General features: G+C 40.4%; 1 protein-coding gene across 4 annotated transcripts in view; it reads left to right on the top strand.

Moving 5' to 3' along the window:
- RAPGEF4 (Rap guanine nucleotide exchange factor 4) overlaps positions 1 to 11,865 on the top strand; it is a 333,867-nt gene extending 322,002 nt beyond the window's left edge. For all 4 annotated transcript variants that reach the window (XM_032755351.2, XM_032755350.2, XM_058441092.1 and 1 more), the window contains 2 exons: positions 7,560 to 7,614; positions 10,611 to 11,865. In XM_032755351.2, the coding sequence (XP_032611242.1) occupies positions 7,560 to 7,614; positions 10,611 to 10,738 (183 nt within the window). In that variant the 3' untranslated portion in view covers positions 10,739 to 11,865. The remainder of the gene's footprint in view (positions 1 to 7,559; positions 7,615 to 10,610) is intronic.
- Positions 11,866 to 12,146: the final 281 nt, after the last annotated feature.

Below are 12,146 nucleotides of genomic sequence, written 5' to 3'. Positions count from 1 at the left end.
TAAGGTAGTCATTTTATTTGGAATGAGAAGCATGGGGCAAACTTTTATACTTCTGTAAACATTACAGAAGCCAATTCATTAAGGAAGAGAAATGTTTTGAATCCTTTTATTTTTGTATCACTAAGCATGTCATTACATAATTAGCAACAGTATGTTTTCTATCACCAATAATATTATTATAAGATTCACGGAGAGAGCACTTCACTTGTTACCTCAATCTATGGAAAAAAAGAATCTCTAAGTAAAAATCTATGTGTTCAAGTCCACCCTATTCCCAGACCTCTCCAACACAAAAGAAATCCATGGGAGTACTTTGAGAGTTTACATCTTTGTATAGATTTCACAGGCCAGGCTAAATGCAGATTTCCAAAGGGTATGCTTCAAAACAACATAACATGTGGAGTATCCAGGCAAAAGAATTTACTAAGAAATATAAACATCTAGAAAGTAACCTTGGGCCTTTAGGAGATTACCTGCAGTTGGGAAGAGAAAACATAAACACATGAAATATCAAAAATCCACAAAAGATATAAAAACTAGGTCACAATAGTAATAAAAGACGTCAGAAAGCAAAATGCAGGAAAGAAAACTTCATGCAGTTTTATCAATGGAAAATAAAACCACATTATATGCAATGACATAATATCAGAATATCTAGACTAGCCCTAAGCACCTGTCCAGCCTCATCTGACACTTTGTCTTTTCTGTATCCAGTCCAAGTTGGTGAGACTGGCCTGCCTTCTTCTCCTTTTGGCCTCAGGGTTTTTTGCACTAGCTGTTACCTGTGCCTGAAATTGTCTTCCCCCAGTCGTCTGCTGTCTGGCTTCTCGTCAGTCAGGCCTCAGCTCACAGGTCCCCCCTCCAAATAGTCTTCCCTGACCACCCTTGTGGGAAGGGAAGAAGATCACACATCTTCCCTGATCTCCCCCTCCTCCCTGTGGTGCTATGTCTGACCTCCTTGTAACACCGTTCCACCACACCCAGCACTCTCCAACACAACCTTGCCTTGATAGGGGTTTCACAGCCTGAGATTATCTTCCTGCCTCTTCAATGTCTTCCCTACCAGAATGTAAGTGCCCTGGCCCAGGTATCTGTTTTGTCCACTGATATTTGTCCAGCACCATAAAAATATCTGACGCATTATTTCCCCAGCGCCCATAAAAATGTCTGGCACATCATAAGTATGCAAGAAGTACTTGTTGAATAAAATGTTAATGTTTCAGTGTTGGGCTTCGTGCACAAAAGCATTTTTCAAATATTTTATGTAATAAATCCAAAAGTGTTTTCTATTTTATTAGAAAATTGGATTAATCGGCCAGGCGCAGTGCTCACGCCTGTAATCCCAGCACTTTGGGAGACTGAGGTGGGTGGATCATGAGGTCAGGAGTTCAAGACCAGCCTGGTAAAACCCCATCTCTACTAAAAATACAAAAATTAGCCAGGCGTGGTGGCAGGCGCCTGTAATCCCAGCTATTCAGGAGGCTGAGGCAGGAGAATTGCTTGAATCCAGGTGGCAGAGGTTGCAGTGAGCCAAGATCGTGCCACTGCACTCCAACCTGGGCAATAGAGTGAGACTCCATCTTGAAAAAAAAAAAAAAAAGGAAAGAAAATTGGATTAACCAAAATGTCCCAAAGTGTTTTGCGTAACTGAGACATTACAAAAGATGACTTTCCCTTAGCCTCTGTTCCTAACCAGACATTATTCTGTCCCGCCTCCTCCCTGTGGTGCTGTGTCTGTCCTCCAGTGTCCCTCCCTGAGTACATAGAGGTATACATGCTCTACACGTGCCTGGAAAGGCACCTGAACTGTCTTCTCCCATGGTCATCATATGTACCACATACCATAAGCATCATGCATGTGTTACACACATGCGTATCTGCATGTCACACACCTCTTGGATACTAAAGATCTGTAGGGAGACAAGACTCAGGGCTCCTCCTCAATGATGCAACAGTGAAGGCTAGTTCAGCTTCAGTTTCCTTTTATCTCTCGTCCTCACTGTGCCCTGCCATTTGGTTGCTATCACAGGCACAATCTTTGCTAGGTGAGACACTTTGTATTTCTGGATCTTGTGAAAAAAAAATTCTTGTCCCAAATATGTGGAGGTCTGAGTGAAATAATCAAATGGTGTAAATGTGGTTTTACACATGCTAAGCAAGGAGTAATTAACAAAGATCCTATGTATTTGACAGGCATAGGTCTGGAGACAGAGTCAAATCAGTAGAGGCAGAAATGTAAGAAAAAGCAATCTTGCAAACATTAAGAGCAAGGATGGTAAAGATCTTAAGGGGCAACAGAAGGAAAGATTAAAACTGTTGAGGGCAGGCATTTAGAAGAGGCCTGATGGTGAGGAGCCACTTCTTGAGGGATCTGAGCAGAGGCGGAATAACAGGCTAAGAGGAAGGCTATTGTGGCCGCTGTCTGGAAGCGAGAGGTCCTAGAGTGGCACCAATGAGGTGGCGTGGCCTAGAGGGCCTGCCGGTCAGAACTTGAAGAATAAAGTCTTCTCCTCTTCCTCAGTGGGAGAGCAAAGGGGAACTTGGACTAGGGCACAAGAGTCAGTGCAAGCTGGCCAGGAAGGTAGAGGCAGCCACAAAGTCCTGGTAGGCTATGTCATGTCTTTATAGGAGTGAAAGTGGAACTTGGCTGGCCTGCTCCTGAGGGGAGGACACCACAGAAGGGTGACGCCTGCCAAGAGCCAGGCCGCAAAGGCCCAGTCTGAGAACAAGGTACCTCTGATACCTCAGCGGACTCAAGGGAAATTCCCTGCATCAGAGCTTGAGGGAAATTTGTGTTTAGGATGCTGGCCTCAGCGCCTCTGGCTTGTGCCAGGCCGAGGTGCAGACAGTGGTCACCCCTTCCTCTGGATGGTGTCTTTGTACTGGTCACTCTGATGCAGGCTGACCCCTAAATTGGGGCTCAGCTGGGGAGAGTTCTTGGCTTTCCTAAGGAAGGAATTTAAGAGCGAGCTGACAATGAAGGACAGCAAGTTCATGAGAGAAACAGTATACAGGAAAACAGCTGCTCCATAGACCGAGCAGCACTGTCTCATAGGCAGGGTAGCATGGAGTAGCACTCACAGAGTGCTGGCCGGCTCTATTTATACCGACTCTAGTTACATGCTAACTAAGGAGCGGGTTTTTCACAAACTTTCTGGAAAAGGGGCCAGGAGTTCCTGGAACCATCTAAGATAGCTTCCCGGTCATTGCCGTGGCATTTGTAAACTGTCATGGCGCTGGGGGGTCGGGGGGTGGGCTGTCTTATGCGAATGCATTATAATTCCTAGTCCTAGCTGGTTTGGGCTGGTTTATTTGCTACATCAGCAGGGTGGTGACCAAGGCTGGGAAAACAAATCCTGCTGATCTTCTACCTCCACTCTGCAACACAGGCCCCAGGAAGGACATCTACTTCTGTGCCCCTCTGTTTTCAGCTCTAAAGAAAAATAGACGTGTGACATAGTCACGGAGTTCTTCACTCACCACATCGTTTTTCCTTTCTGCACTTCCCTCCTCAAGTGCATGTCCTGAGGGGAATTCATCAGCTTTCAGTTGGGCCCATCTCAAAGCCCTGTGGGCCACGAACTGTAGGAACATATTCATTTTTGCACATAAGCTCCGAAGACCTGTACTTAGGATTAGTCCCAAGAAACATCAGATTAAGTGTGGCAACAGGAGGGTTCAATCTGTTCCCCTACACGGATCCAGAGTGCCTTCTAAAGGAGGCGCTCTAATGTGGGGCATGTTTGCCCCACATTTACTCCTGAATTACCAATTGCTGTCTTAATGAGCTATTTGCTCATGGGAATGTGTCATAAACCTCAGGCTGGCTACGAGGGAAAAAAAGATGAGAATCTGTGCTTTGGAGTAGTCAGACATTCCCCCCCGGCCTGGCATTATAGAAAATTTCCTGGCCAGCTCCAGGCAGGCCAACCTGCTGTGGCAGGACCGTGAAGCACAGGGTGTAATTTTTGGTTTCACCGGTGCTGCAGCAGTTGGATAATGAAGCCTATATCTCTTTAACCTTCGTTTCTGCCAGGCTAGACTGCGAGCACCAATGAATAAACAGCTGTCTGCCATCAAAAATAACATAGGCTGAAGTTTGTGGAAAGATAGACTCTAACTAGATGGTTTTAGTTTTTAAAATCCTCCACTCTGGTCCAAGAAATCAACTATACATGCACAGAGCAGAAAGCTGCATCCACACAGCAGCTCAGCGAAGGAGGCTGAGAGGTTTAATTCATAAATACTTCAACAGATGTCAGTGGCATGACTTCTTTTTAACTGTAGGCCCAGTATAGCATCATCTAGATCAAGGAAAGAAGAAAGATCATAATTTCTCTGCACTTTACAATTTGTTTAGTCTAGGGCACCATACTAGAGACGGTTCGGAAGAGAACCAAAACTGTCCTATGAAGAATTGTTGAAGAAATTGAGAATATTTAGGCTGAACAAGAAAAGATCTGGGGGTGTGAAGATATCCATAACAGTTATATTCAAGTATTTGAAGACTTGTCCTGTTAAAAAGAAATTAAACGTGTTTGCTGTTGGGTCATTGCCATGGCATTTGTAAACTGTCATGGTGCCGGTGGGAGTCTTACGCAAATGCATTATGAGCTCCAAGGATAAATGAGCGAAAAGTAAAGGGAGAAAGACTTTAACTCAAAATGATAAGTTTTAATAATCAGAGCTGTCTAACAATGAAAGAGGCTATTTTTGAAGGTAATGAGTTACTCATTGCTGGATGCATTCAAACAGTGGGAGAGCCACTGTTTATAGGCAGGCTATAGAAAAAGCATTGTGCACTCTGGAGATGGTTCAAGGAGGTGACTTCTGAAGTCTCTTTCAGCAACTCAGAAGAGTGCCTTGTAGTTGGGTGTAGTTGTCAGTAACTGCTTAATATTACATGTGTTAATGGGTGCAAAAGGAGGTGAAGTTAAAATATTAAGTTAACCCTTCTTTGGCCTTGTGAAAGCATTTGTAACTATGCATTGACCAGCAATGCTAGTTGGATTCACACATCATAACTGTGGGTTCACACCATTAAACATTATTGTCCGGACCTCACAAAGGAAAAGAATGGACCTCGTTGTAAAGCCAGATTTGGATTTCGAAGTTAAACTGAAGTTATCTTTGAGAACAATTAAAAAGGATATATCAAAATTAAAACCATTGTTAAAATTAATCAAAGATTTAGAAAGGTAGAATGAACTTCAGGGCTGGAAATTACTGATTTAAACAATTGTTCTCACATTTTAAACTACATAATGAGCTAAAAATTATGAAGTCTCAGAGTATAGCTGTAAAGAGTAGCATAAAACCGAAGTCAGAATGAAATGTTTTAGCTTTCAAAACTAAAAAGCAGAACAATTACTCCCTACAAAATGGTATAGGAAGAGGTTTCTGACCCCTGCTAATTGTTTTATTGTTCTTCAGAGGGGCATACTGGCAGCATTTCCCAGGGTTTTCGGTAATTATACTCCATTCAATATCTGAAGAATTACAATAATTCTACATGGAATATACTTGTGACCTTAAGATGCAAAGCCTTTAGAGAAGTGAAAAAACAACTTAAAAGTAAATTAGCAGGGAAGTTATCATAGTTACTATTTATTTCACGGCTCCATATATCAAGGGCTAATCATACATTGTACATTACATTTTCTGGGAGGGATTTGTGATATGTTTCTCATGCCGATCAACAGATGGATGTGTCAGTTTTTAGGATCTTTGATGACCTGAAGTTCTAACTTTTCCGATTGCCTCTTTGTGTGTGAAATTATCCAATGCAGGTACATGTCACTTCAGGCTTTCTAGAGTCCTCAAAGCAGTAGCATTCAGTGAGGTCTTATGATGCTCGCAGATAATATATTTGTAAGGCCTTGACTCATCTATGATTTTTTTTTTAAGCTATGTAAGCTTTCTCAAAGTCATTTTCTTATACTTTGGCAAGCCAAGGGTCTGTGAGAGAAGAAAGGGATGACTAGAATAACATAGCTGCTCAGAGATCAGGGAGTCTCTTACCCTGGGTGGAACCTTATCCATTTTCTGCTAGTGTTGTAATTAATCTATTATCTCTACAGGACCCCCTTTAGAGCCTGAGCAGTAAGGTGTCCTGAAACATACATAGTGACCAGGAGTGCCAGCTATTATTCAGATACAGTGACATTCTGGCTAAGAAACGGAGCGTAGGTCTCATCAGTGCTTTTCCCCAGGGGATAGGAGTCTCTGTTTCTGTCCATTTTCTTTTCTCTTTTCTTTTGTTTTTAGAGCTCAGCACTAAAGATTGCCTTTTAAGTCTTTATTGCAACCAAAACTTTACAAAGAAATTAAGATGATCACTTAGTGACCAAATTTTGAAAGGTCAAGTTATAATCTGTCCAGTTGGTTGAATACATGCTTTTTTAAAAGTGTTTTAAAATGCAAATGTCATGGAAAATAGTCGCAATGCAATGTGAAAAATTTCAAATCAAAATAAAATATGTATGTACTATATGAATTCAAATTTTTTGAAAAACATGTTTTTATATATTTTTAAATACAAGAAGGCTATATGCCAAAATATTAACAAGATTACTCTGTGAAGTAATATTCTAAGTGATTTTTACTTTGCTCTCAACATTTTCTGTATTTTCTGAATTTCTTTTTTTTTTTTTTTCTTGAGACAGAGTCTCGCTCTGTCACCCAGGCTGGAGTTCATTGGCGCGATCTCGGCTAACTGCAAGCTCCACCTCCCGGGTTCACGCCATTCTCCTGCCTCAGCCTCCCAAGTAGCTGGGACTACAGGCACCTGCCACCACGCCCGGATAAATTTTTGTATTTTTGGTAGAGACGGGGTTTCACTGTGTTAGCCAGGATGGTCTCGATCTCCTGACCTCGTGATCCACCCGCCTCGGCCTCCCGAAGTGCTGGGATTACAGGCGTGAGCCACTGCGCCCGGCCTATTTTCTGAATTTCTAAGATGCGTATATGTCCATGTTATAATCAGAAAGGAAGAAGAAAGGAGGGAAGGAGGGAATCAGATCATTAGGATTAACATTAAAATGCAAACTTTTGCTGGAAGATTAGAGAGGTCAGTAATACAGAGTGTGTAGCAAAAATGTAAAGGTAGAATATTTTGACTTGCTGTTCAGTCAGTATAATCTCATACCTCATTAGTGGGTCTTATTTACTGTGAGGAACTTAACAAGCTAACCCTTCTCCAAATCTAGGATAGTTACAGATTCTCTTACAAATTCATGGCAACCTCAAGAAAGTATGGTGAAAAAGCACTAATGTACAGTCTCAGGCATGATAGATGCTTTTTACATCATGGGGAAAATGCCAACAATTATGAGAGTTATGCCATTAATATTCCTTACCTGAAAATGCCTTGTATGTATGTGGGTACCCCTTTGAAATAATTAAGTTATACATCAGCTAGTTGCCTTCAGATAGTCAACATCTCAGAACATGTCACTTCTTATGGTACCAAGTATTGCAGAAATGGTTTGTTTTCCTTTTTGGATTGTACTGTACACTTACTTGAATTTCTATCTTTCTTTTTTCTATATTCCTTTTAGCGCATGATTGCAAATACGGCCAGAACAGTGAGATACTACAGGAGCCAACCCTTCAGTAAGTTAAGTGCTGCCACCTCTTACACTGTAGATGTTGGTGATTAAGTTCTTCTTAATGAGGCCATTGAGACACCCTTGGAGCCTGGGAAATATCTGACTGTGTCAGAGACACTTTGGACCATGAATTCCATGAGATAGGGGCCTTGAGTTTAAATATTTTTTTTGCTGTTTTAAACTAGAACATATTTACATTGTTGTGAAACTAGAAAATAACCGTAGGAATATTATTTTGTGAATGAATTTAAAGAGAATTAATTTGCTCTATCCAGCGCAGCTGGAGACAACTAAAGTACGACTGCTAACAAATCCTGCCTCAAACCAACTCTCTTTATGACTCATTGCTCCATGTTGAGAAACTCACATCAGCCCTTGATGACTCAGTTCAGTCAATTATAAACCAGGAAAGATAATATTTATTGTCTTTCAGTGTGTTGCAAGAATGCATTAATGTTTATAGCACATTTGTAAAAGGTCCTAAAACAGCATTTCATATTATATTTCTAGTATTCCCACATGAATTTGAGGTGCTCTTTTAAAATCTGAACATCTATCACAAGAACTGGTATAATACTTTAATATAAAAAGATTACTAATAATAAATAACAATTTTAGTCTGTTGGGAGTTAAGTTGCATCATAGCACCAGATGGTCATACTAGACCAGTGCTACTGTTTCTTCTGGGCTGGGACTTTGGGGGTGGAGCTTTGGCTCCCTCAATCTGGTCTGGAAGTGAGAAGGTGAACACTAAAGGTTTTTGCTAAGCTCATTGTATGAGTCACTTGAAGAAATTTATCTCATTAACTCAATATGATACTATGACATAGACATGAATCTGAGGCTACCAGTACCATCTCCTCCAATAAACCCAGTGCTAAGAGACTACGATGTTCTTGTTTTATTAGTCAGAGTTGTTTGTTCTTCCTAGAGCAGGACTGGCTCATGGCCAGATTTGCTAACATGGGACACCAGAACTACTAAATGTTCATTTTTTAATGAATAGGGAGGAAAAATATAAGAAAAATAACATTGATTTGGGCAGCAACTGATTCAAATGATTGTGCCTTCTCTGACTTCCAAAATGTGAATAGCCTTGCATATCATCAACTATTCTTATGTGGATTCAGCCAGAATTAAAGCGTCTCCTGTGTTTTCATCTATTAATTTACTTTGTGTTTAAAGATGTGATCGTAAAGCAGTTGTACAAGTGAAAACAAGAATAGATAAGTGACACCAGTTACAACCAGAGTTTATAATCCCAAATCCATGGACTTCAGCAACGGGGATAAAGGGGGACCCTGAAATTATATGCCAAATCGTGTGTGCCTGAGGGGGTTTATAGCCTTAAGAAGGATTTCAGTGAGGCTCAAGAACCATAAAATAATGTGCTTTGTTCTGTGAGCTTCTTTGGAAGTAAATCTTGCATTCTTCTATGTCTCCTCATAGAGAAGCCAAGGGGAAAATTTATTTAAAAAGAAAAAACTTCACTGCATTTGTTGAAGTTACCAGTAACTGCTGGTAAACAACAGCTGTTCAGCTCTGAAGTCAACAATCTATAGATAAAGCTATAGGAATAGATTCACAAACACTGTGGGAATGTGTACAATGTAATTACAGTATATTGTACATGTAGAGTACACTGCCAGTGAGAAGTGGAGGAAATTAAACACAATGTGCTCTGCAGTTTGCTGTGGTATTATTTCTATGTGATAATTATACTGATGAGTTTCTTCTCATAGCGGGCAGGGGCATGTATGTCTTCTCTCTGCTTTTCTGCCTTCAGACCTGCAACACTCCCCTTCACCCCTTGTGCAGGTGGCATTCTAATTGTCTTTGGGAGTGCTGTGTGGATCTAGCCGGAGCAACCAGACTGCAGAAGGCAGTGTCCTGTGGTGGAAAGAACCCCAGTCAGGAGCCAGGGTCTGGCTCTGCCACTCCGGGTGTCCCCTTAGGCCAGAGGCCATACGCAGTGATGCATGAAATGGAGGTGGCCCACAGAGGTGTTGGGTCTAAAGATAGCATTTTTTTCCCTTTTATTTTGATATAATGTCACCATTTTAAAATTGGGAGAATTCATGAAGAAGAAATCCAGATTTCCCATTTCTTAACAAAAAAATAAAAAAAAAAAAGGAAGATCTGGCAACTCTAGGCACAGATTCTCCCATGGCAGCAACATGCAGAAGCCAGGTCATCACTTCCAGAGGGACCTGTGTTTCCAGTTCACCACCTTCTAGTCTGGCTTTCCTTATTCATGTACGTTCCCTGCGAGGGCTGAGTGCATTGGCTCATCATTCAGCCCTGATCTTCATGAAATCTGTTAACCTCAGTTGCTCACATGCTTGGGGTGTGCATCAGAATAGAATGGTAGCTGAGTTTTCGGAGCAGATAGCATCAAAGAATCAAAGGTCTAGCAGAAGTCATAACTTCAGCCTGTGAGTTGGGTTTTTTTTCTGAATATGGACAGTCTCTAAGAACATACAATCTGTATAGTAATGCTGTATACTGTGTGCAAGTAAAGAGGGGAGTCAGGACTCTGTAGTCTCACTGGCTTGCTTCAGTCTGGCCTAGATGTTAAGAGCTTTTGTGAGGGGCTAATGAAAACTGTCTTTTGACATTAGTCTTCATCTGGATCAAAGGAGGCAGAGACACAGAGTGTGAGACACAGAGACCTCTGGAAAGGGAAACAATTTTAATCTATACCCGGGGGCTATCGGACACATGCTTCCCTTTTAATCTGGTGCCGTTTTTTTTTTTACAACATGCAATTCAAAGGAGAATGATCAAAAGAGGTGATTCCAGGGAAGAAAAGAAAATTGGAGGGTAGGAAGGAGGAGACGGAACAACCAAGTGGAAACGTTTCAATGATTGTAGTGTGTTGAAAGGTCTTGAGGGAACCCAGGAACCTACGATAAATGTAATAAATAATTGGAGAAGTAAGATTGTATCTTATATACGTATATTACAAAATGCCAATTCTGCCCTTTCCTCTTTCAACAGATCCTGATGCAGCTCAGGCTAATAAGAACCATCAGGATGTCCGGAGTTATGTACGGCAATTAAATGTGATTGATAACCAGAGAACTTTATCACAGATGTCACACAGATTAGAGCCTCGTCGACCATAGACATTTCAAATGCCCAGAGCAACAGTTTTTCTCCCATCCATAATCTTTCAAAAATGCCATTTATGCTACTACTGACTGTATTGCCACTAGAGAATTCTACGAAACAAGCAAAAACACATCCTGAGACACCTCAGGGCTGCATTCAGCTTACCAGCTACCTGGCAAGAGAAGGAATTATTTGACTTGCCTAAAGCTTACACACTCTAGCTTAGGAATCCCCAGTTTGTGGTTACCCTGTTTCATTTCCACTTGTGCCATCTTCTTTGCTGAAGTGTTGAATAAGGCCCACGTGAAGAGTTTGGTACAAATACCCTTGTCAAGAGAACTAGCAAGCCCCTGACATTTTTTTCTAAGAGTGTTTATGGGATGAGATGTGCTACAAATGGGATAGATTTGGGTAAAATTTTAACTCAACATCTTGATTTGGAGCCTGGGGTTTGGGGAAGGTGTTGAGGAATCTATAGAAGTCCAAATTATAGGTTGTATTCTTCCATCTTCATCGTCTTACCTCTGAAGGAATAGAACCTGACCACATTATTATGAAACATTATGGCTGTTTATGTAATTTAGGGAGGACTTGTCTGTAATTTCTGAATGATGTATAGAATAATATTTATGTTTACAATGTAACTTTTCAAAATTTACAAATCAGCATTATATACATAAGAATTCCACTAAGAAATGCCAAGGTTCTTAAATTTGCCAGCGTTAAAGTAGAAAATAACATTTCAGAAGAGCACAATATGCACAAAACATTTTTCAAAATTGAAATGTTTTCCTGGGCATTAAAAACCTTTACTATTGGCTACAAATTTATTGTACCTGATGAAAAAATATTTTCTGGACTTAAATGTTATTACAAATATCTTAATTTTCAGCAATTGTTTTGCACTTTCAAAGATTGTAAATAGTTCATTCAATCAATGGTATAGAGTTATTTATTTGCTGCATAATAGATATTGTGCCAAATAATTACTTTTTATTTATTTTATTTAGTATGTAATTTTGAAGTACATTTTTTCCTGTTTTCACAATCAGACTACATTTAATGTGTAGGAATTGTATGTATGTATATCTTCTGTAAATAACATCTAGTATCTTCACTAAATATAATTGTTGACAAGAAATGATTGTGTTCATCTCAATTCCTATAATATGAAAGGGATAACCATTTGGTGTGGTGGGGTATTGGATCTTTTAATGACACAAAATTCACATATTATAAAATTCATTCTTTTAAAGTGCAGAATCCAGTGATTTTTAGTATATTTACAAAGTTGTATAGATAACCATCATCAGTATCTAACTTCAGAACATTCTCCTCATCCCTAAAAGAAACTCTGAACTCATTAGCAGTCACTTCTTCATCTCCTCTCCTTCCAACCTCTGGCAACCATGAATCTGCTTT

The sequence above is a fragment of the Hylobates moloch genome, unplaced genomic scaffold (assembly GCF_009828535.3).
Source record: "Hylobates moloch isolate HMO894 unplaced genomic scaffold, HMol_V3 SCAFFOLD_1, whole genome shotgun sequence".
Lineage (NCBI taxonomy): Eukaryota > Metazoa > Chordata > Mammalia > Primates > Hylobatidae > Hylobates > Hylobates moloch.
This window is presented reverse-complemented; position numbering and strand designations above follow the sequence as displayed.